The sequence below is a fragment of the Cherax quadricarinatus genome, chromosome 17 (assembly GCF_038502225.1).
Source record: "Cherax quadricarinatus isolate ZL_2023a chromosome 17, ASM3850222v1, whole genome shotgun sequence".
Classification (NCBI taxonomy): domain Eukaryota; kingdom Metazoa; phylum Arthropoda; class Malacostraca; order Decapoda; family Parastacidae; genus Cherax; species Cherax quadricarinatus.
Window position 1 is genome coordinate 42117411 of NC_091308.1, and position 24772 is coordinate 42142182.

Sequence of the window (24772 nt, forward strand, 5' to 3'; positions counted from 1 at the left end):
AACCCAGCTGCACCATACTGACCATTTTGCTCCGTAGGTGTATCATCTTCCTCATGCGAGAACATAAGAGTTTTTGCCCCAGCTCCCGTAGAGGGAGGAGTTTGATGTGCCATCTCTTCTTCAATAAGTTTGTCAGCAATAAGTGAACGCAGTTGCGCAGCTGTGAGAGTGCGTTTATAGGGAATGCCAATGGAACGAGCAATTTGCCAACAACGCTGTAGGGACAATTTAGGTAGGTTATGCAAAGTATATGCCGACACCAGGCGTCTGACTCGTCTAGGTGGCATAAGTTATTCGCTATGCACAGTACGAATACCCCAACGTAACACGTTAATTTGCAGAACACGCTTAGCTATGCACAGTACGATTGCAGAATACGCATACAAGCAAAGCCGACTGCACACAAGATTGACCGTAGCGAAGCGAGCACACTGAACAAGCTAGTAGCGAGCTGTTGAACGATCACACAATAGCAAGGCTGATCATAAGCAACTGACACGCAAAATTTGTAAAGCGAAGCGAAACAGCAAGCTACACAATGTTCCTGCTACAAGCTTCACCCTAAGCTCAACCGTTTCTCTAAGTCCAGCTCCAGCTCGGACAGGCTACCTATATTACAACCTAGGATTTCAAATGGCCTGTTATCCCAGGTGTAATGGGAGCAAATAAACACAGTAGAAAAAGTTTAGACTTATATTATCCTTCACCAATTTAGAACAGCAATATGTACACTATGTACAGTGATAAATATAGTGCACTCCACGGTAAGCAAGGCAGAAATAGAAGCCACAAGATAGCAGACCGTGCTTCAACCAGCTCTAGAATGGGAATGACAAGGGCAGACAGGAGAGCGGTATCCACATAACCTCTGCGATTGCCAATCCCACCTTCTTATTGGCTAGAACCTGGTCACTAGTTGAACGATGGGGCCCCATCATCAACTCTTAGCAACCTGGTTCGCTGGTTGGGGGAGATAGCCTGTAAATGAGGGTGTGTCCATGCGCCGAATAAAGGTTACGTACTCTTTGCATGCCACACACACACACACAGGGGTGGATAGATTGCATTTTCTTGGACTGTAAGAAGGCGTATAACACTTTTCCACACAATTAATTAGTGCAAAAACTGGAGGGAATACCTGTCAGGAAGACAGAAGCGAGTCATGGCACGTGGCGAGGTGTCAGAGTGGGCCCCTGTGACGAGTTGGGTTCCGCAGGGGTCAGTCCAAGGACCAGTGCTGTTTCTGGTATTCGTGAACGACATGACGGAAGGAATAGTCTCCGAAGTGTCCCTGTTTGCAGACGATGTGAAGTTGATGAGAAGAATTCAATCGGACGAGGACCAGGAGAGAACTACAAATGGATCTGGACAGGCTGCAGACCTGATCCATCAATTGGCTCCTGGAGTTCAACTCCACCAAGTGCAAAGTAATGAAGATTGGGGAAAGGCAAAGAAGACCGCAGACGGGGTACAGTCTAGGGGGCCAGAGACTACAAACCTCACTCAAGAAAAAAGATCTTGGGGTGAGTATAACACCAGGCACATCTCCGGAGGAGCACATCAACCAAATAACTGCTGTAGCATATGGGCGCCTAGCAAACCTAAGAACAGCATTCCGCCAACTTAATAAGGAATCGTTCACGACCCTGTACACTGTGTAAGTTAGGCCCATGTTGGGGTATGCAGCACCAGTTTGGAACCCACACCTAGCCAAGCACTCGATCGAAGACCAGGCAGAACTACAAAGGGATCTGGACAGGCTGCAGAACTGGTCCAGCAATTGGCTCCTGGAGTTCAATCCCACCAAGTGCAAAGTCATGAAGATTGGGGAAGGGCAAAGAAGGCCGCAAACGGAGTACAGTCTAGGGGGTCAGAGACTACAAACCTCACTCAAGGAAAAAGATCTTGGGGTGAGTATAACACCAGGCACATCTCCTGAAGCGCACATCAACCAAATAACTGCTGCAGCATATGGGCGCCTAGCAAACCTCAGAACAGCATTCCGACATCTTAATAAGGAATCGTTCAGGACCCTGTACACCGTATACGTTAGGCCCATATTGGAGTATGCGGCACCAGTTTGGAACCCACACCTAGCCAAGCACGTAAAGAAACTAGAGAAAGTGCAAAGGTTTGCAACAAGACTAGTCCCAGAGCTAAGAGGTATGTCCTACGAGGAGAGGTTAAGGGAAATCAACCTGACGACACTGGAGGACAGGAGAGATAGGGGGGACATGATAACGACATACAAAATACTGAGAGGAATTGACAAGGTGGACAAAAACAGGATGTTCCAGAGATTGGACACAGTAACAAGGGGACACAGTTGGAAGCTAAAGACACAGATGAATCACAGGGATGTTAGGAAGTATTTCTTCAGCCACAGAGTAGTCAGTAAGTGGAATAGTTTGGGAAGCGATGTAGTGGAGGCAGGATCCATACATAGCTTTAAGCAGAGGTACGATAAAGCTCACGGCTCAGGGAGAGTGACCTAGTAGCGATCAGTGAAGAGGCGGGGCCAGGAGCTCGGACTCGACCCCCGCAACCTCAACTAGGTGAGAACTAGGTGAGTACACACACACACACACACACACACACACACACACACACACACCTAGTAGCGACCAGTGAAGAGGCGAGTCCAGGAGCTAGGACTCGACCCCTGCAACCTCAACTAGGTGAGTACACACACTCACTCACACACACACACACACGCACACACACACACACACACACACACACACACACACACACACACACGCACACGCACATACACACACACACACACACACGCACACACACACGTAATGATGTATCACAGTGGGCACCTGTGACGAGCGGGGTCCCACAGGGGTCGGTCCTAGGACCAGTGCTATTTTTGGTATATGTGAACGACACGATGGAAGGGTTAGACTCAGAAGTGTCCCTGTTTGCAGATGATGTGAAGTTAATGAGGAGAATTAAATCAGATGAGGACCAGGCAGGACTTCAAAGAGACCTGGACAGACTGGACACCTGGTCCAGCAAATGGCTTCTCGAATTTAATCCTGCCAAATGCAAAGTCATGAAGATAGGGGAAGGGCACAGAAGACCACAGACAGAGTATAGGCTAGGTGGCCAAAGACTGCAAACCTCACTCAAGGAGAAAGATCTTGGGGTGAGTATAACACCGAGCATGTCTCCGGAAGCACACATCAGCCAGATAACTGCTGCAGCATATGGGCGCCTGGCAAACCTGAGAACAGCATTCCGATACCTTAGTAAGGAATCGTTCAAGACACTGTACACCGTGTATGTCAGGCCCATACTGGAGTATGCAGCACCTGTTTGGAATCCGCACTTGATAAAGCACGTCAAGAAACTAGAGAAGGTACAAAGTTTTGCGACAAGGTTAGTTCCAGAGCTAAGGGGAATGTCCTATGAAGAAAGATTAAGGGAAATCGGCCTGACGACACTGGAGGACAGGAGGGTCAGGGAAGACATGATAACGACATATAAAATACTGCGTGGAATAGACAAGGTGGACAAAGACAGGATGTTCCAGGGAGGGGACACAGAAACAAGAGGCCACAATTGGAAGTTGAAAACACAAATGAGTCAGAGAGATATTAGGAAGTATTTCTTCAGTCATAGAGTTGTCAGGCAGTGGAATAGCCTAGATAATGACGTTGTGGAGGCAGGAACCATACACAGTTTTAAGACGAGGTTTGATAAAGCTCATGGAGCGGGGAGAGAGAGAGCCCAGTAGCAACCGGTGAAGGGGCGGGGCCAGGAGCTAAGACTCGACCCCTGCAACCACGAATAGGTGAGTACAAATAGGTGAGTATACACACACACACACACACACACACACACACACACACACACACACACACACACACACACACACACACACAAGAAATTAGAGAAAGTGCAAAGGTTTGCAACAAAGGAAATCGGCCTGACGACACTGGGGGACAGGAGGGTTAGAGGAGACATGATAACAAACTGACAAGGTGGACAGAGACAGGATGTTCCAGAAATGGAAGACAGAAATAAGGGGTCACAACTGGAAGCTGAAGACTCAGATGATTCAAACGGATGTTAGGAAGTATTTCTTCAGTCATAGAGTTGTCAGGAAGTGGAATAGTTTGGAAAGCGACGTAGTTTAGGCAGAAACCATACGTAGTTTTAAGACGAGGTTGGATAAAACACATGGAGCAGGAAGAGAGAGGCCTGGAGCTATGAATCGATCTCTCAGCCAAAAATAGGTGACTACAAATAGGTGAATACACACAGATTAGCATACTTTTGTATGTAAGTATTTGTTGATAGTACTACCACCACTAGCACACACATACAGACCATCCTACGTTTGGGTGTTGGTTTGTGTTGATAGTGTTACCGTCACCAGCACACACATACAGACTATCGTGTTGATAGTGCTGCCGTCACCAGCACACACATACAAACTATGATACGTCTGGGTGTAGGTATGTGTCGTTAGTGCTGCCGTCACCATCACATGCAGTAACAACTTGATCATAATACCACCGCTTTAGGCTCTGTCTTTCTGGAACATTAAAACGTTCAGGCTAATACACAAAAATATTAATTTATATAGCCTTCCTGTGTAATCTCATGGTTGGAGCCAGGGAATGGACGGAAGATCGAGCCTACACTGTGCTTGCGCTAAATAAACCTCTACAAGCTTACCATTTGTTCTTGTCATTATGACCACTGACCTCAGGTGACTTCCCACAGGGTGACGGACAGCATTCTGGCTATGGCGAGGCCTAGTACGGAGGTCATCCAGAAGAAGGACCTCGTGGGTCAGTTCCTCAAGTAAGTTGAATGCAAAGTTGTTGTGTTGGTCTTCAGATCAGGGTAAAAGTTGACGAGTGAGTGTCAAGATGCGAGAGATGAGGATTTAAGTGAGTGATGAGAAGTGAGAGACGAGGAGTGATAGGTGAGAATAGATAGGAGTGTAAGGTGAGGAATAAGAGATAAGGAATGAAAGATGGGAAGTTAGAGACGACGAGTGAGAGTGAGAGGAGACATGTGAAGAATTTATGCCTCTTGGACAGTGAAATGTGGACCCCAAAGCATAATTTGTAAGTATTAGAGTAAAAAAAGTTGCAGGAACACATAAGCGCTCAAATCATCTGATATAGCATCACGTTTAGACCATAAAGCTGAGTCCAGAAATCCCATAATTATCCTCATATACAAACCGATTTTGGCAACAACATAGACAGTCATCAAGCACAGAAAATCCTGTAGCAAATGTTATCATTTTAGAAGTTTTCAGGTCTCAAAATCTAAACGTTAAAAATAATAGCACTACGCACTGTACCCTCAAACCTTTTTAAGTTAACACGTAAATGTTAGAAAACTCTTACAACTTTTAAAATTTTTAGAAAGTTGAAATATAAAAGAGGCTACCAGATATGATGATACTTCAGATTTTATCTTCACGATATTGTATATTCGGGTCATCACCTCAGTGCATCTAAAATAAACTTCAATCTGTATGCTGAAATTTATACCAATTTATAACGGAACTCTGTCTGAAAGTAAATAATTAAGTGTTGGTAGACAACAGCCACCCAGGGATGTTCTCCCGTCCTGCCAAATGAGTGTGAAACGGAAACCTGTAATTGTTTTACACAGTGGTAGGATTGCTGATATCTTTCTATTTCTGTCTCCTAAACACGCAGGATAACAGGTACATCTTGTTACCTCTACTTACACTTAGGTCCCACTACACATTCATGTACACGTATATGTATACACACCTATCTGAGTTTTCTCCTATTTTCTTAATAGTTTTTGTTTTTATTTTTCCCTTTCACTTCCATGGGGAAGTGGAGAAGAATCTTTCTTCCATAAGCAAAGCGTCGTAAGAGGCGGCTAAAATGCCGGGAACAAGGGGTTAGTAACCCCTTCTCCTGTATTAATTACTAAATGTAGAAAGAAGAAAAACTTTATAAAGTTGAAATGTTGGAATGTGTGTGGATGCTGTGCAGATGATAAGGAGATGATTGTCAGTGGTATGAATGAAAAGAAGCTGGATGTCCTGGATCTCTGCGAAACAAAGCTGAAAGGAGTAGGAATTTTCCAGTGGGGAGAAACAAATAAGATTAGATAGCTGTACCTGAGAGAATTAGAGCTAAGGTTGTAGTAGCGGCAATGTTGAAAAGTCACTTATGGCAGGAGAAGAGGGAAAATAAATGTATAAATTCAAGGATTATGTGGATTAAAATAAGGACCGGATGTGAAAAGTGGGTTATATTTAGTGTTTATACACCTGGAGAAAAAAAACATAATTTTTTTGGTAGATGTTGAGGGTTTTGGGAGCATTCAACCAAGTGAGATATTAATTGTGGAGGAGGAGCTAAATTCTTAAGTAGGAAAAACGTTTGGGGTGTCAGGGATGAGTGATAATCATGGAGTTTATAAGTGAACTTTGTACAGAAAGAGGTTTAGTAATATGTAACGCATATTTTAAAAAAAAGAGAGGATAAATAAGAACACGATATATGATATAGGGCGTAATGACAGTAGTTTTGTTGGACTATGTATTACTGGATAAATTGTTGATGGGTAGACCTGTGGATGTGTATGTTCTTAGATAGGCAACAGATATATCAGATCCTTATTTAGTAGTAGGTACAATAATAAAGTTTCGGATCTCTTCACTGATGCCAGCATATACCAGCCGGTATCAGAATCAGTCACTTCACACCACCCAAACTTTTCTTCAAAAAGCCCGTAACACACTATGAAAATCAGAAAGAATCAGGCAAGAAACTATTAAAACTTTTACCAGGTCAACCAAAACCAGTACGCCTTTATGGCTTTCATAGGACACATAAGCCTTGCATTTCTCTACGTTCTCTCACTTCGAGCATATGGAACGCATCACAAAGATTAGCTGGCGGCCTTGCCAAATACATCTTAGCACTTCTAGGCACCATCAGCCAGGTGCACCTCAAACGCTCAGGTGACCTCTCTCGCATTTCCAACATAAATGTCAAAAATAAAAGCATGGCTTTCTTTGATGTCACAGCTCTCTTTACCAATGTCTCCACTGAAGCGGCAATAAATTTTCTGAGACAGAGGCTCACCCATAACCCTGACCTCCCATTACCTCTTCTAGATTTCATCAGTTTACTGGGTCTCTGTGTTAATATTAACCTCTTCAATTATTAGGGCAACTGCTACAAAGAAAGCTTTGTGTTGGCAGTGGGTAGCTTGTTCAGTACTGCGTTCTCAAACCTCTTCATGGAGAACCTAGAGACCGAGAAATTCAGCACTCATTTCTAACACCATTTCGTGGCTGAGATACGTTGATGATATCTTGTTTTTTTTTTCCTCAGACGTTTCAATATCCAGACCCTCCTCACCAAGATCAGTACTGTTGAACCATCAATAAAGTTTACAATGGAACTCGAAAAAGACGGCAAACTTCCTTTCCTTGACGTACTTCTGTGCAGGTCTCCCGACAGTGACCAACTTCTCTTCAAAATGTATAGAAAACTTGCCAACAAGAACGATCTAAACACTTTTATTCACACTATAACACCCACACTTAAAAAGGTGTAATTATTTACTTCTTCTTGAGAGCTCTTCGCAACTCCAGCCCTTGCTTTCTTGAAGAGGAATGTACCTACGTACGACAAGTCTTCACACGCCTTTAGTTTCCATCTTTTTTCATCCGAGATTGCAGATTCAAGGCACAAACTATCCTCATCAACCCACCCCCCCATGGAAGAGTCCTCTAAACAGTTCATAATGCTTCCATGTAGTGATGTTGCCAAGAATATCTGCCAGGTACTTGAGAGAAGCGATGTCAATGTTTCCACCGTAAACACTTCCTCTATCAAAGACATCACTATTAAACGTAGCTCCGTACTTCTAGCTTCCACAGCAGGCGTCTACACCATCCCCTGTGAATTCAGTTCCAAGAAATATGTTGGGTTAACAAGCAGAAATCTTTCGGTCCTCCTGAAAGAATATCGAAACGCTAGCAAAAAGAAACGGCTTAAAGTACGCCTGTGTACTCCACAGGAATTCCACGAGACATTTGATGAATTGGAATGAGACACAACTCGCCCTCAATGAACAAGATATTACACGACCCCTTTAAACATAATACTAGAAGCTACGAAACTATAAAAAAGAACATTGCCATACACGATATTCAACCAGGCAAAGCCCAACCTACCTAACAACACAGGAATCGCATGGTCTCATTATCTTCCTGACCTCATCTCATATAGGTCACACCTGCATTTTTTATATCGATATATATCACTCACACCCCACTTTCCCCACTTTCCGCAATTATAAACTATTAATTTTAAACTATTGTTAGAAGTGATCAAGGCCGCGGGACCGATCACTTTTTTAATATGTCCTGTTGTTTGCTCACCATTTTTATACTTCACTGATATCTCCAATTATTCTACATCTCTCAAGAGAGTAAAGGTTTAATGATTTCAATCAATCCTCGTACGAGAGATTGTTCATACAGTGAATCAATTTTGTCCTTCTATGAATACTATCTAATGCATTTATGTCCATTATGTAAAACGGCGACGAAAATTGAGCTGCGTAATCCAAGCGAGGCCTTACTAGGTATAAAATAACTTCTGGACTCCTGTTACTTATACTTCTTGAAATAAATCAAAGTAATCTTTTAGTCTTATTGCACACACTTGGGGATTGTTGTCTTGGCTTCAGATTTTTGCTTACCAGAGCTCCAAAGTCTTTTTCACATTCTGTATGATGAAGCTCTGCATCACCTATTAGAGTTAATTTCGCTCCCAGGGATTAGGACTTCACGCTTGTGCACATCTACCAGTTTTCAGACCTTCAGAATCTATTATTCAGCCTATATTTGTATGTTCAGCGAATTTACTTAAGTCACTTGTCACTCATTCGTTAAGGCCATTAATTTAAATTTGGAGCAACAATGGGTCTAAAACTTATCCCTCTGGAACGCTACTTGTGACTAGTTCCCAGTCAGATTTCACTCTATTTAGCAAACTCTGCTTTCTATTAGTCAGCCTTGCTTAGATCCATGTTAGAATCTATTCTTCTATACCATGAGCTGACACTTTTCCTAACAATCCTTTGTGTTGTGCTTTATCAAAGGCCTTACTGAAATACTAATAAACAACATGATGTTCATGATCGTGGTCCACTTGCTCTAATGCATTATTGAAGAAGGTCAAGAAATTTGTCAGGCAGTAAAGACTCTTGTAAATCTACGTTGCGACTCATTAATTAATTTATGCTCAGTAAGGTAGCTTTTTATGATATCGGCTATAATTGATTCTTACAATTTACCTAGGGTATTTTGATGAAATCTACTTATCCTTTGATTTAAATATAGGAATTACGTTAGTGATCTTCCACAATGGCACAACACAAGTTTGGATTCATGCGTTAGCAGAGGCTTGTTTACAGATGACTAAGTTCCCACTTCCATTCTTGAAGCACCAATCTAAAGCAATTCGTAGAGGCCCCGGGATTTATTTTGTTTTAATTTGTCTAATTAATTGATAATCATATCTCTCCTGACTATTATATTACTCAGTTGGTTTTCTTCTGAAAATGAATAATTACTTTAAAAAGAGAACACATTTTTCTCTTATTATCAGTGAGCTGCTCAGCCCCAGTTCTCAGTGGTTCTATTTTTCCTGACCTTTACATTTTGTACTTGAAAGAACTCTTTTTGATTTGTGTTTAATTCACTGGTTACTTTAATTCCATACTTACGATTGCCCTTTCCTTATTCCTTTATAATATGAACCATTTGGTCAGTAAGGTTACCCTCTCCCTCTCCCACTCCCAGCATCCTGGGATGACTTCGAAAATTTCCAAAGTCTTCCGCGGCGTAGCTTCTAGAGTTCGACATTGGAAGAAGGTGGAGAGGGATATTCAGGTGTACAAGTGCACATCCGCAGATTTTCTTTGTACAACAGGAAGAAATTGAGGTTTCCCTTAAATCACAGTAAATATACTTGAGTCTACCTCTTACGAGCGACTTTAGCATTTAATGACTGATGCATTTTACGGCCAGGATGAAAGCCATTAAGTTTAGTTTGTGTGCCGCAAATCTGTAGACTAAACTCTTGTTTTTTGAAACTTAGAATCAATGCGATAATTGGAGAATGATTCTTCAATCAGCTTCAAATTTTCAGCCCTGGTATGTTTTTCATAGAGTAAAGAATGCATCGTCTAACCGGTTTTAAAATATTAACTTTACATTCCATAAGAAAGACAACCTTCAAATTTACACTGTATAGGTGTAAATTTGAAATTTTAATGTATGTGTTACAAAAATTTGGAATTTTGGGATTCAGATGAATTACAGGAACATACATTTTCTGATAGGCTTTAATCTCTCACAGTTGAGAACCTTCATTAAAAGAAAGCTTTACTTTTTCTTTCTTCTACTTAAATTTCAAATTCCCAATTTTATTATATATATATATATATATATATATATATATATATATATATATATATATATATATATATATATATACATGTATATATATATATATATATATATATATATATATATATATATATATATATATATATATATATATATATATATATATATATATATATATATACTGGGTTCTTTACAATTACATGAACACACTCCTCCGGCTACTGCCACTTCAGCGTTAGCTTGTCTTAATTGGAAGTATTTTTGTTATATTGAATCTGGCCCTCGTACGTCCCATTTTGACAATCCTTAAAGAATTATTTTTGTCATATTGAACTTTCTTGGAAACAAAATCGTAAGGATTGTGTTGAATTTTAAATATAATAGAACCGCAATAAAATTGAGAAATATTAAAAACTGGCGTTTTTATGTTTTTTTTTTATTTTCACGATAAATTGTAAGTTACATTAATGTCACCAACGTTGAGCTTCCTCGAAGTTCTCTCTTTGATAAATAACTCGCACATAGAAGAGAGGAGCTTACGATGACGCTTCGGTTCGATTTGGACCATTTACAAAGTTACACTAACGAGAAGTAGAGCAGGAAGTGTATATATATAGGCAAGATTGTTGCATTATAAGCTTTCGCTTATAATGTAAAAATCCCTTATTCGATAGGCTTCAATTTTTCAGCCCTTGCCAACTATTACTAATTTAAGGTTCGTGGAAGAACAGACAAGAGCAGGTGTCCTCCCAGCTTCAGTATTCCAGTACTGGTGTGCACAACCTACAAGAAGGTTGATATTATTTATCTAGAGTGTAAGTGCTATTTTGCCACTTATAATGTTGAAAAAAATATTTAATGACTGGATTATTTAACTATTATTATTATTATTATTATTTAACTATTATCGAGCTATTACGTAACTGGATTTTGCTTCCTGAAGGGCGTCCTCTGATGCTGATGAGGGACTCTTGATCCAAGGAACTGGATTTATCTTTATTGATGTACTAAGTCTGAATGCCTAGCATTCCCCAGGCGCTAGGCTACCCATGATTAAAATAAAATATTTTTGAACGGCCTTAATCTTTAATGGCTTATGTTTCTTATGAAACGGATTAATTTTTTTTCCTTTGGCTTATAGGTGCAAATTTTGTTATATTCTACACAGTAAATGGAGAATTCTCTTCTAGTTAAATGTAAACTTTTGGTGTAGATGTGTTTTCCTCTAAACTGTGTCTTGATTTAAGGCTGTGTACGTTTGAATGTCCCAGTTTTATTAATCAAATTAGTTTCTGTGAAATAACTTGAGAATGTTTCTTCTTTTTTTTGATGAAAAAACACTCCATATCTGACTGTATTTGTTTAGGTTAGGTTACACCTTCATTATATACCTCTATTTGCGTATAACATTTGTATGCTCTCAAGACCAGTGTAAAAGAAATTTGTACCCAAAGTTTAAATAAAACTTATTTAAATACTTACTTATTATGTACTTAATTAAAGAAAGCCATTATTAATAAAGAAAAGTTTAGCCAGTGTAAGTCCCAATGTGCTTTTTTTTAAAGGGAAGGGGGATATAAATTTGAATTACTGCTGTCAATGCGATAATTATCGCATTAAAAGCAGTAATTCACACAAATTATAATTTGTTTCATATCCAATTAGCGACAACCCTTTGATGTTGATTACTTCTTAAGGCAACTGCTGAGCGGCGTCAAGCCTAATGCGCAGGTATATTGTAGGATTTTCGTTTCTGAGATAAGAATGTGTCATCAATTAACCTTCAAAGCTGAGTTTGATAAATGGAAAATTTTAATTAAATTTGGACTGTGTATGTACTGATTTGTCATTTTTATTGAAGAAATTGCAATGTTAGTTTCCAGCTATCTTGTGAATGCCGCTTCTCTCTCGCTTCACACCATGTCACTAATATTTAACTGCATTACAAATATTCCTGTTTTCCATTTATACACCTCGTTCATATCATCCCTAATTCTACGCCTTTCGAGAGAGTGCAGATTCAGGGCCCTCAGTCTATCCTCATAGAGAAGATTTCGGATACATGGGATCAACTTTGTCATCTTCCTCTGTGCTCTTTCCAGTGTATTTACATCCATTCTGTAATACGGTGACCAGAACTGTGCAGCATAATCTAAATGAGGCCCAACCAAGGATATATAGAGTTGAAGAACAACCTGAGGACTTCTATTATTTATACTTCTAGATATGAAGCCAAGGATTCTGTTAGCTTTATTGCAAACACTAATGCACTGCTGTCTTCGTTTTAGATTACTGCTAAACAGAACTTCTAAACCCTTTTCGCAATCGCTAGTATTAAGATCTACATGATTTAGTTTATATGTGGCATGGTTATTTTCCTGTCGAAAATTTAGAACTTTGCATTTGTCTATATTAAACTGCATCTGCCACTTCTCCGACCATTTCATCAGTCTATTCAAATCATCCTGAAGTGCTCTAGTGTCCTCATTAGAATGAATTGGACGGCCTATTTTGGTGTCATCAGCAAATTTGCTAATGTCGCTATTTATTCCCTCATCTATGTCGTTTATGTAAATTCTGAACAACAACGGGCCCAACACTGACCCCTGCGGAACACCGCTTTTGACGTGCCCCCATTCTTATTTCTCCCCATTTATGCAAACTCTCTGCCAGCCATGCCTCTACCCAGGAAAAAATTTCGCCTCCTATTCAGTGTGCCTTAAGTTTCCTCAATAGCCTCTAAAGTTCCTAGTGTCTGTTTTTGTACTTAGGACTCTAAAGTGCTTAGGAGTATACTTGGAGTATAGAAGTTTATCCCTTCTGTATTTTTTAATATGTTCGTGGCGAGCTTTGGGGGAGGGAGGAATTCCTGAAAAGAAAAAAATCGAAAAAAATTGAAAAAAAAAAGAATGTTTTCTTACAGAAAAATAGTGCATAATTCTGGCAACTTGTTGATGCAATCAGCTTGTTTCTATCATAATTTTAAGTATCTTTTTCCAAGAATGTAATTTTTTTTGTTCGTGCTGTCATCAAGAGGACATACCTTGAGTTTGCCTTGAGAGGGTTTCGGGGGTCAACGCCCCCGCGGCTCGGTCAGAGACCAGGCCTCATGGTGGATCAGGTTCTGATCAACCAGACTGCTACTGCCGGCCGCACGCAAACTGACGTACGAAAGCCTGTCCAGTGCCTTCTTGAAGACAGCCAGGGGTCTATTGGTAATCACCCTTATGTATGCTGGGAGGCAGTTGAACAGCCTTGGGCCCCGGACACTTATTGTGTTGCCTCTCAAAGTACTCGTGGGGCCCCTGCTTTACATTAGGGTAATGTTGCTTCTCCTGCCGAGTCTTTTGCTTTCATAGGGAGTGATTTTCGTGTGCAGGTTTGGTACCAGTTCCTCCAGGACCTTCCAAGAGTATATTATCATGTATTTCTCTTTCCTGCGTTCCTGGGAATACAGATCAACGACCTTCAACCATTACCATTAATTTAGGTGCCTTATCGTACTTATGTGTGCCGTGAAAGTTCTTTGTACGCTCTCCAGGTCTGCAATGTCGCCAGCCTTGAAGGGGGCCGATAGTGTACAGCAGTATTCCAGACTAGAGAGAACAAGCGATTTGAAGAGTGTCATCATGGGCTTGGCGTCCCTAGTTTTGTAGGTTCTCATTATCCATCCTATCATTTTCCAAGCCGATGAGGTAGATACATTATTGTGGTTTTTGAAGGCGAGATCCTCTGACATTATCACTTCCAGGTCTTTCACATTTTTTTTGCTCTATTGTATGGTTAGAATTTGTCGTATACCCTGATACACTTTCAATTTCCTCAAGTGTTCCATATCTGAGTAGTAGAGATTTCGTCTCGTTGAACTTCATATTGTTTTGAGTGGCCCATTTGAAGATTTGGTTGATGTCTGCTTGGACTTTTGCACTGTCTTCGATGGAGGTCACTGCCATGACAATCCGGGTGTCATCCGCAAAGGAAGACATGAAACTATGGCTGACATCTCTGTCTATGTCAGAAATAAGGATGAATAGAATGGGAGCGAGTACTGTGCCTTGTGGAAATGAGATTTTCACCGTGGCTGCCTGGGACTTTATTTACTGTTACTCTTTGTGTTCTATTTGTCAGGAAGTAATAGAACCATGTACCAACTTCTGTTATTCCTTTATCACGCATTTTGTGTGCTATTACACCATGGTCACACTTGTCGAAAGCTTTTGCAAAGTCTGTGTATACTACATCAGTATTTTGTTTATCCTCAACAGCATCCAGGACCTTCTCATAGTGGTTCCAGGAGCTGGGACAGGCAGGAGCGACCTGCTCTAAACCCGTGTTGCCCTGGGTTGTGTAATTGATGGGTATCTATTTTTTAGTGTGTATGGGATGACCCCTGTGTCCATGCTCCCTCTCAATAGAATGCTGAAGGCATGCGATAGGGGCTTCTTGCAATTCTTGATGAACAGGGAGTTACATGAGTCTGGACCTGGGGCAAAGTGCATGGGCATGTCATTTATTGCCTTTTCATAGTCTTTTGGTGTTAGGATAATATCCGAGATTTTTGAGATGACCAAATTTTGTGTTTCGTTCATAAAGAATTGTCGACCCTGGGCAGTCTGGCAGCAGTTCGCTGAACACTGAGTTGTACTGGGTTTTAATATCTCACTCATTTCTTGGCTGTCATCTGTGTATGTCCCATCCTCCCTAAGCAAGGGCCCAATACTGGATGTTGTTTTCCTTTAGATTTGGCATAAGGGAAGAAGTATTTTTTCTCAATTTCCTTTATGGCTTTAGTTCTTCCTGAGATTCTTGTCTCCTGTAAGATTCCTGCAGCTTAAGTTCGATATTCGTAATTTCATTGACCAGTGCCTCCCTTCGTATTTCAGATATATGGGTCCCTCTCAGCAGCTTTGTGACTCTTCGCTTTTGCCTGTATAGGGAGCATCTCTCTCTCTCTAGTTTACATCTCGTTCTTTTTCTTAATGGAATGTGTCTAGGGAAGATCTCAAGAACATGATGTCAGTTCGTGTGGGTTTTGTTTTTTACTAATAAATTAAGATTTTTATGATTGTTTCATTCCAAATACATTACATGGCATCTTCTCTGTGGATTCCATATTAGTGTTCAGAGTGAGAGAGCTGCTCAGTCGCCTGCGGGTTGCCGACTAGTGTATGGGGAGGGGGGGGTCACGGTGTGCCGACATTTGGCGCGCCGTGACCGTAGAGTTTTTCATAAAACTTGCATCTCTTTTACTCAGGAATAAGTTACTGACATTTTCATCCATGTATTGGGAGAACTATTTGTAGGAGTGTTATGATTTATGCACATGTTATTGCGATATTTATTACCGTGTTGTTTTTATTGATTTTCCCCCCCAAAAATCCTTAAAACAACAAATTTCAACATTTTTATTATGCAATCTACTAACATTTCGCTCAAATGCTGGTTGCATCAGAATTATTTAGACTTTTATCTTTCATCTGATGTCAACTAGAACATTGTACATATTACCAATTTTGTAAACGGGGGAAGAGTTTTATGCCCTGTAGAATAGAACACTATTTAATTTTTCTATTTATCTTTCAAGGCAAAAATTTAATACAGACAGTGTGCAGGTTTTAAATTCTGCTTAATTCACAGTAAAAATTTCATTGAAATTGAACAAAAAGAAATTTATTTTTTTCCTTTCCCCCCTCCCTCCCCCCCTTTCAGTGAGGCTACCTGGGTCAGAAGCATGCTGAGTCTGTTATTCTAATGCTACTGGTTTTTATATAATTGCTATTGCAGGCTGCTGCAGTGCGACGTGTAGTCTGCTGAAATGTACCATCAGTGTAAGCATAGTGCTCATTATACAACAAATGATAGTTTCATGCTCTGCTGTCATAATGATGAGTGGATTCTCATTGTGCTTCGTGACAGGTGTATATATCTATACAGCGAGGAGCGTGCATGAAGGGATGTCAGTGTGAGACGTACTGAATTTGAGTATTTAATTAATTGGATTACTCGTGTTTGCTTTTGCCCAGTTGTTGTATATGCTATGGGTTGGTATATTATGGACAGTATCTGGCATGAGACAACGTATCCCTGGGTCATGATGACAGCGTCTGGTCTTCAGGATCTTCATAGTTTTCATATATTTCATATATAATAGGAAACTTCAATTCTTCCCCTATGTTTGTGGTTCTAATAGACATTGCAGCACTAAGAATTATTCTCATTATCAGTAAGCAAAGTGAGATCAAAGGTAATCAGATGTTGCTTATTAAGTCGGTGAGATCTCTGATAACATTTTAAATAAAAAAATGCTGCCTCTTTGTCGTTGATGACAGTATTCCTCCAGAGAAGTGTTCTAAGGGTTTGTCTCTCTTGAAGACTGTGGTGTAGTTTACTTAAAATATCGCTGCTGATAACAACTTCTAAATATTTGTATTGTTCGCTAAACTTAATGCCAGCGTTATTGATTTGGAAGGGCTGATGAATGTTAGTGGAGACACTAAGACATGATTCTGGCCTTGTCTTTGCATACTTCAAGGACACGGTCATTACTACTAATTGTGAAGGTATCTAGAAAGATGACACCCTCGTCATCTAGTGTAGGGGTGTTTGACACAAGCCTCTGAATCAGTACATTAAAGAGAATGGGACTGAGTACCACACCCTGAGGTGTACCTAACTCAATACAAACATCGAGACATCTCCTTGGGTAATAGCCTGAGCCGGGAGATTTCGGCTCGTTGAGGGCGTCTTTCTTCAGCGTTCACGATTCACTTCTGTTTTTGAGTTGAATATATCCCACAGTAAAAGTTACTCATTATCTTGCACTGCATTTGGAAACAGATACTTTGTTGTATTGAGAAAAGAACTTAGTACAAATAGTAGAGATTGATGCAAGGGAAAAATAATAAGTTGTATTTAATTTTAAGAAATAATGAATGTTTTGTTCTCTTGATAAAAGCTGGTGAGAAATGTTCTTCTATTTCAACTTTGCACAAAAGATATTGAATAGGATAATTATGTAACATTGCATAGTTAAGTTACAATATTATGTTCGTCATTTCACATATAGTTAGACATAAAAGAAATCACAATAAAACAAGTAATTGCAAATATGAAAAGCATACCACAGTGAAAATAGCAAATAGCAAATAAAATCTGAACGCTTTCACGTTCTTAAACCCATGTGTAAGTAATCAGATTTTACTTCCTACTTTCACTGCGGGATTTTTCTCATAGTTAGATATAGTTATATCTTATTCTGCCCACTACGAAAAAGATTGAAAAAAACACCAGGCTGGGCAATGTTAGTTTTCAAGCGTTTTTCCTACATATTTCACCTGCAGTTCGCGGATTCGGCAAAACATTTTCACCTGTGTAACAGCAAGTTCACATTTTTCCAAGATTTTTGTCTTTCTTTCCAGACACGATATAAAAACTGTGATCAACCTGCAGCTTCCTGGAGAACACTCGTCGTGCGGGGATCCCCTCAGTGACTCAGGATTCAGCTACGACCCCAGTATTTTCATGGAGAATGGCAGTGAGTATTCTCTGAAGAAGTTTTAGTGGAATGTTGGAAGAGTCTATGTTGCATATAAGTTTTATGAACATGAGAAGATAGTGACTTCGTGGGAATTTCAAGAAACTTCGGATAAGTTTAAAGAGGTTGTTGAAGGTTTGCAGGATTTATTGATTACACTAACAACACACATCCGGAACTTGTAATTGCAATTAACATATATTTCCAGAAGATGTTGATTCTTCTTTTTCTTCTTTTTATTATTATTATTATTATTATTATTATTATTATTATTATTATTATTATTATTATTATTATTATTATTATATTGACAAAGAAGCCCTCAACCCCGAAGGGTTATAAAGCACGGGGAGAATAGCAGGTTACCAGGTTTCATTCAACGAAAGGGAGGGTAGTCACTAGCAATAATGAAAAGCAGCAACTGGAAGGAAGGTAGAATGAATAATGGATAAAACATTTAGACTTGAAGATTTCCTTGACATTGTATCTTGGTGTGATGCGCCACATTAAGGTAAGGAAATAATTTTTAACCGGAATCAAAATATGATCCCCTCCAACTATTTTAGAACATGTGTCTGTGTGTTTGTGTGTGTGTGTGTGTTTATTCACCTATTTGTGGTTGCAGGGGTCGATACATAGTTCCTGGCCCCGCATCTTCAATGTGTATTTGTCTGTGTGTGTGGGGTGTGTGTGTGTGCATCCGTATGTGTTTACTCTAGGGTAAGAAACCTTAGCATTTTAATTCTAGCTGCACATGTTAATTCTTTCTCAACTGGTGCTTGCATTTTCTGTTTTCTACGTAATTGATATGTCGATTGAAGTGTATTCGAGAGTAAATTGTATTGTTATCCTCTTAGATTAGCGATATCGTGTGTGTGTGTGTGTGTGTGTGTGTGTGTGTGTGTGTGTGTGTGTGTGTGTGTGTGTGTGTGTGTGTGTGTGTGTGTGTGTGTGTGTGTGTGTGTGCCTATCTGTATTCACCTAGGAAGCTTTTAGCAGAAAATCAAGACAGATGGTACTAATAACATGAGGCCAGTAGGTATAACAGGAAGAGCAGGAAAATAGAATTTCCATTTTTTAATGAGCAAAGGAAAATCTGTCCTGAGTGAAGTAAAAGTTCAGTACGTGATGAATGGTTTTGAAAACCGACAAGTTGAAGAATTGAGACACTTATGCAACATATGGGAATCTTTATTGAAGAAACGTTTCGCCACATAGTGGCGTCATCAGTCCAATGCAAAGCAGGAAGATATGCTTTGTATTGGACATGGTGGTGTCCAAGGCACAAAGGAGTATTCTGTCAGAATTCATAGACCAAGAATATTCAACTTCCAAGTCACAGGTATCAGAAATATTAGCGGAACTCATGAACAAATTTTGAAAAGGAAACTGGTTCACTTCTTCTGCGAAGTGCCAGATCGATCAGGCAGTGATGGATGCGTGTGTGCCACCGCACCTCCAACAACAACAACCTGGTTGATCTGGCAATCAGAAGAATAGTCTGACACCAGACTAGGCTGCAAATCTAGAAAAATTGTCGATAATGATATATCAGAGAAGGTTCTTTCTCCTACCCCATGTTCTCACTACTACCCCAGGTTCTTTCTACCACCCCAGCTTCTCCCTACTACCCCAGGTTCTCCCTACTACCACAGGTTCTCTCTACTACACGAGGTTCTCTCTACTACACGAGGTTCTCTCTACCCCAGGTTCTCTCTACGACCCCAGGTTCTCTCTACTACCCCAGGTTCTCTCTACTACCAAAAGTTCTCCCTTCTACTACAGGTTCTCCCTAATACCCAACGTCCTAATACTCCAGGTTCTCCCTAGTACCAAAGGTTTCCCTACTGCCCCATGTTTTTCCTACCACCCCAGTTCTTTCCATCACCCCAGGTTCTCCTCAGCACCCCAGGATCTCTTCACAACCCAATTTCTTTCCACCACTCCAATTTCTTCCCACCACCCCAGATTCTCTTCACCCCAGGTTCTCCCTAGCAACCCAGTTTCTTCCCCCACCACCCCAGGAACTTCTCACCACCTCAGGTTTCCCCTAGCAACCCACGTTTTCCTCCCTAACCCAGGTTCTCCCCAGCACCCCAGGTTATCCCAGGAACCCCAGGTTCTCACCAGCACCCCATGTTCTCCTCGCCACCTCAGGTCCCAGGTTCTCCTCACCACCTCTGGTCCCAGGTTCTCCCCGACATCCCAGGTTCACTTCACCATCTCAGGTTCTCCCAAGTACCGCAGGTTCTCCTCCAACCCCAGGTTCTACCCAGCATCCACGTTCTCTCCTGCACCCCAGGATCCTCTCACCACCAGTGGTTCTCACAGGTAACCAAAGTTCTCCCCAATACCCTAGGTTCACCTCAATCCCAGGTTCTCCCCAGCACCTCAGGTTCTCACAACTTCCCCAGGTTCTCCGAGGCACCCTAGGATCTCCTCATTATCCCAGGTTCTCCTCAGCATTCCAGGTTCTCACAGCCGCTCAAGATTCTCCCAGGCACCCATGCTTCTCCCCAGCACCCCAGGTTCTCCTCACAACCCCAGGTTCTCCTAGGCACCCTAGGTTCTCCCCAGCACGCCAGAGTCTCCCCAAGCACACCAGGGTCTCTCCCAGTAGGTCATGGCCTCCCCAGCACACCAAGGCCTTCCCCAGTAGCCTATGGTCGCCCCAGCACACCAGGGTCTCCCACAACACAACAGGGTCTCACCCAGTACTCCAAGGTCTAATTAACACACCAGGGTCTTCCCAACACACCTGGGTCTCTCCAAGTGTGCCATGGTCTCAACCACCCCGACAGGGTCTCCACTAGCACACCAGGGCCTCCCCGGTGCTCCAGGATCTCCCCAATACACCAGGGTTTTCCTTAACACGTCAGGGTCTCCCTAGCACACCAGGGTCTCTCCAGCACACCAGGGTCTCTCCAGCACACCAGGGTCTCTCCAGCACACCAGGGTCTCCCCATCACGCCAGAGTATCCACCAGCACACCAGGGTCTACCCAATACACCAGGATCTCTCCAGCACACCAGGGTCTCCCTTAGCACTCCAGGGTCTCCCCTAACACTCAAGGGTCTCCCTTAACACTCCAGGGTCTCCCCTCTTAGTGTCCCAGCACAACAGTGTCTCCCCAGCACACCAAGGTATCCGTAGCATACCAAAGTCTCCCCAACATACCAAGGTCTCCCTAACACACCACGCTCTGAACATTAAAATGTTGCATATGTGTCTTACCTAACAAACCACGCTCTCCCAACACGCTAGAGTCTCCCCATCACACCAGGGTCTCCCCAACACACCAGGGTCTCCCCAACACACCAGGGTCTTCCTCACCCTCAGTGCACTAGGGTCTCCACCAGTACATCCAGTAAACCACGATCATCCCAACACCAGTGTCTCCCCAACATGTCAGTGTCACCCCAGCACACCAGGGTCTTCCCAACACACCAGGGACTCCACCAGCACATCAGGGTCTCCCCAACATACCAGAGTCCCTCCATAACACCAGGGTCTCCCTTAGTTTCCCAGGGACTCCTCCAGCACACCAGAGTCTCTCCATCACACCAGGATCTCCCCAATACACCAGGGTCTCTCCAGCACATCAGGGTCTCCCCTAACACTCCAGGGTCTTTCCCCCCTGAGTGCCCCAGCACAACAGTGTCTCCCCAAAACACCAGGGTATCCATAGCATACCAAAGTTTTCCCAGCACACCAAGGTCTTCCCAATATATCACGTTCTCCCCAGCACCAGGGTCTTCCCAAAACACCAGTGTCTCCCCAGCACACGAAGGTCACCTACAGCATGACTCAGCTCAGACCAGGGTCTCCTCCAGCTTGGTTCAGCACAAGCCACGGTCTCTCCCAGCTTCACTCAACACGGACCAGGGTCTCCCCCAGCTTGACCCAGCACAGACCAGGGTCTCCCCCAGCTTGACCCAGCACAGACCAAGGTCTCCCCCAGCGTGGCTAAACACAGACCAGTGGCCTCCCCCAGCTTGACCCAACACAGACCAGTGATCTCCCCCAGCTTGACCCAACACAGACCAGTGCTCTCCCCGAGCTTGACCCAGCACAGATAAGGGGCTCCCCCAGCTTGATCCAACACACGCCAGGGTCTCGCCCAGCTTGACCCAACACACGCCATGATCTCCCCCAGCTTGACCCAACACATGCCAGGGCCTCGCCCAGCTTGACCCATCACACTCCAGGGTCTCCCCCAGCTTGACCCAACACAGCCAGGGTCTCCCCCAGCTTGACCCAACACACGCCAGGGTCTCCCCCAGCTTGACCCAACACACGCCAGGGTCTCCCCCAGCTTGACCCAACACACGCCAGGGTCTTTCCTAGCTTGATCCAACACACGCCAGGGCCTCCCCCAGCTTGACCCAACACACGCCACGGTCTCCTCCAGCTTGACCCATCACATGCCAGGGTCTCCCCCAGCATGACCCAACACACGCCAGGGTCTCCCCCAGCTTGACCCAACACACGCCAGGGTCTCTCACAGTTTGACCCAACACACGCCAGGGTCTCCCCAGCTTGACCCAACACACGCCAGGGTCTCCCCCAGTTTGACCCAACACACGCCATGGTCTCCCCTAGCTTGACCCAACACACGCCAGGGTCTCCCCAGCTTGATCCAACACACGCCAGGGTCTCCCCCAGTTTGACCCAACACACGCCAGGGTCTCTCCCCCAGTTTGACCCAACACACGCCAGGGTCTTCCCCAGCTTGACCCAACACACGCCAGAGTCTCCCCCAGCTTGACCCAACACACGCCAGGGTCTCCCCCAGCTTGACCCAACACACGCCAGGGTCTCCCCCAGCTTGACCCAACACACGCCAGGGTCTCCCCCAGCTTGACTCAACACACGCCAGGGTCTCCCCCAGCTTGACCCAACATACGCCAGGGTCTTCCCCAGTTTGACCCAACACACGCCAGGGTCTCCCCCAGCTTGACCCAACACACGCCAGGGTCTCCCCCAGCTTGACCCAACATACGCCAGGGTCTCCCCCAGCTTGATCCAACACACGACAGGGTCTCCCCCAGTTTGACCCAACACACGCCAGGGTCTCCCCCAGCTTGACCCAACACACGTCAGGGTCTCCCCCAGCTTGACCCAACACACGACAGGGTCTCCCCCAGCTTGACCCAACACACGCCACGGTCTCCTCCAGCTTGACCCATCACATGCCAGGGTCTCCCCCAGCATGACCCAACACACGCCAGGGTCTCCCCCAGCTTGACCCAACACACGCCAGGGTCTCCCACAGTTTGACCCAACACACGCCATGGTCTCCCCTAGCTTGACCCAACACACGCCAGGGTCTCCCCAGCTTGATCCAACACACGCCAGGGTCTCCCCCAGTTTGACCCAACACACGCCAGGGTCTCTCCCCCAGTTTGACCCAACACACGCCAGGGTCTTCCCCAGCTTGACCCAACACACGCCAGAGTCTCCCCCAGCTTGACCCAACACACGCCAGGGTCTCCCCCAGCTTGACCCAACACACGCCAGGGTCTCCCCCAGCTTGACCCAACACACGCCAGGGTCTCCCCCAGCTTGACCCAACACACGCCAGGGTCTCCCCCAGCTTGACTCAACACACGCCAGGGTCTCCCCCAGCTTGACCCAACATACGCCAGGGTCTTCCCCAGTTTGACCCAACACACGCCAGGGTCTCCCCCAGCATGACCCAACACACGCCAGGGTCTCCCCCAGCTTGACCCAACATACGCCAGGGTCTCCCCCAGCTTGATCCAACACACGACAGGGTCTCCCCCAGCTTGACCCAACACACGCCAGGGTCTCCCCCAGCTTGACCCAACACACGTCAGGGTCTCCCCCAGCTTGACCCAACACACGACAGGGTCTCCCCCAGCTTGACCCAACACACGCCAGGGTCTCCCACAGCTTGACTCAACACACGCCAGGGTCTCCCCCAGTTTGACCCAACACACGCCAGGGTCTCCCCCAGCTTGACCCAACACACGCCAGGGTCTCCCCAGCTTGACCCAACAGACGCCAGGGTCTCCCCCAGTTTGACTCAACACACGCCAGGGTCTCCCCCAGCTTGACCCAACACACGCCAGGGTCTTCCCCAGCTTGACCCAACACACGCCAGGGTCTCCCCCAGTTTGACCCAACACACGCCAGGGTCTCCCCCTGCTTGACCCAACACACGCCAGGGTCTCCCCCAGCTTGACCCAACACCCGCCAGGGTCTCTCCCAGTTTGACCCAACACACGCCAGGGTCCCCCCCAGCTTGACCCAACACACGCCTGGGTCTCCCCCAGCTTGACCCAACACACGCCAGGGTCTACCCCAGCTTGATCCAACACACGCCAGGGTCTCCCCCAGCTTGACCCAACGCACGCCAGGGTCTTCCCCACCTTGATCCAACACACGCTAGGGTCTCCCCCAGCTTGACCCAACACACGACAGGGTCTCCCCCAGCTTGACCCAACACACGACAGGGTCTCCCCCAGCTTGACCCAACACACGCCAAGCTTCAGCACTAACAAAGCCACTTGCGTCACATTGAGTGGAATTAAGCATCGATTACCACTGGCATGTCTGAGTGCTGTGACGTCACCACCAGGTAGCACTGTACACTGTTTATTGTGTGTACACTGTGTGCTGTGTGTACACTTGTGTCTACTCACCCATCTGTGTCTCTGTTGGTCCAACCCTCCACCCACACCTGCTGTGACGTCACCACCAGATAGCAGTCTACACTGTGCGTTGGTTATACACTCTGAGTTGTGCGTACACTGTGTGCT

The 24772-nt window shown here is 44.0% G+C and overlaps 1 protein-coding gene across 1 annotated transcript in view; it reads left to right on the forward strand.

Moving 5' to 3' along the window:
• Positions 1-24772, forward strand: part of LOC128686290 (protein tyrosine phosphatase domain-containing protein 1-like) — a 494075-nt gene that overhangs the window by 286710 nt on the left and 182593 nt on the right. Inside the window, exons 4-5 of the mRNA XM_070085962.1 lie at positions 4744-4824; positions 17872-17987. Coding sequence (XP_069942063.1) covers positions 4744-4824; positions 17872-17987 — 197 coding nt within the window. The remainder of the gene's footprint in view (positions 1-4743; positions 4825-17871; positions 17988-24772) is intronic.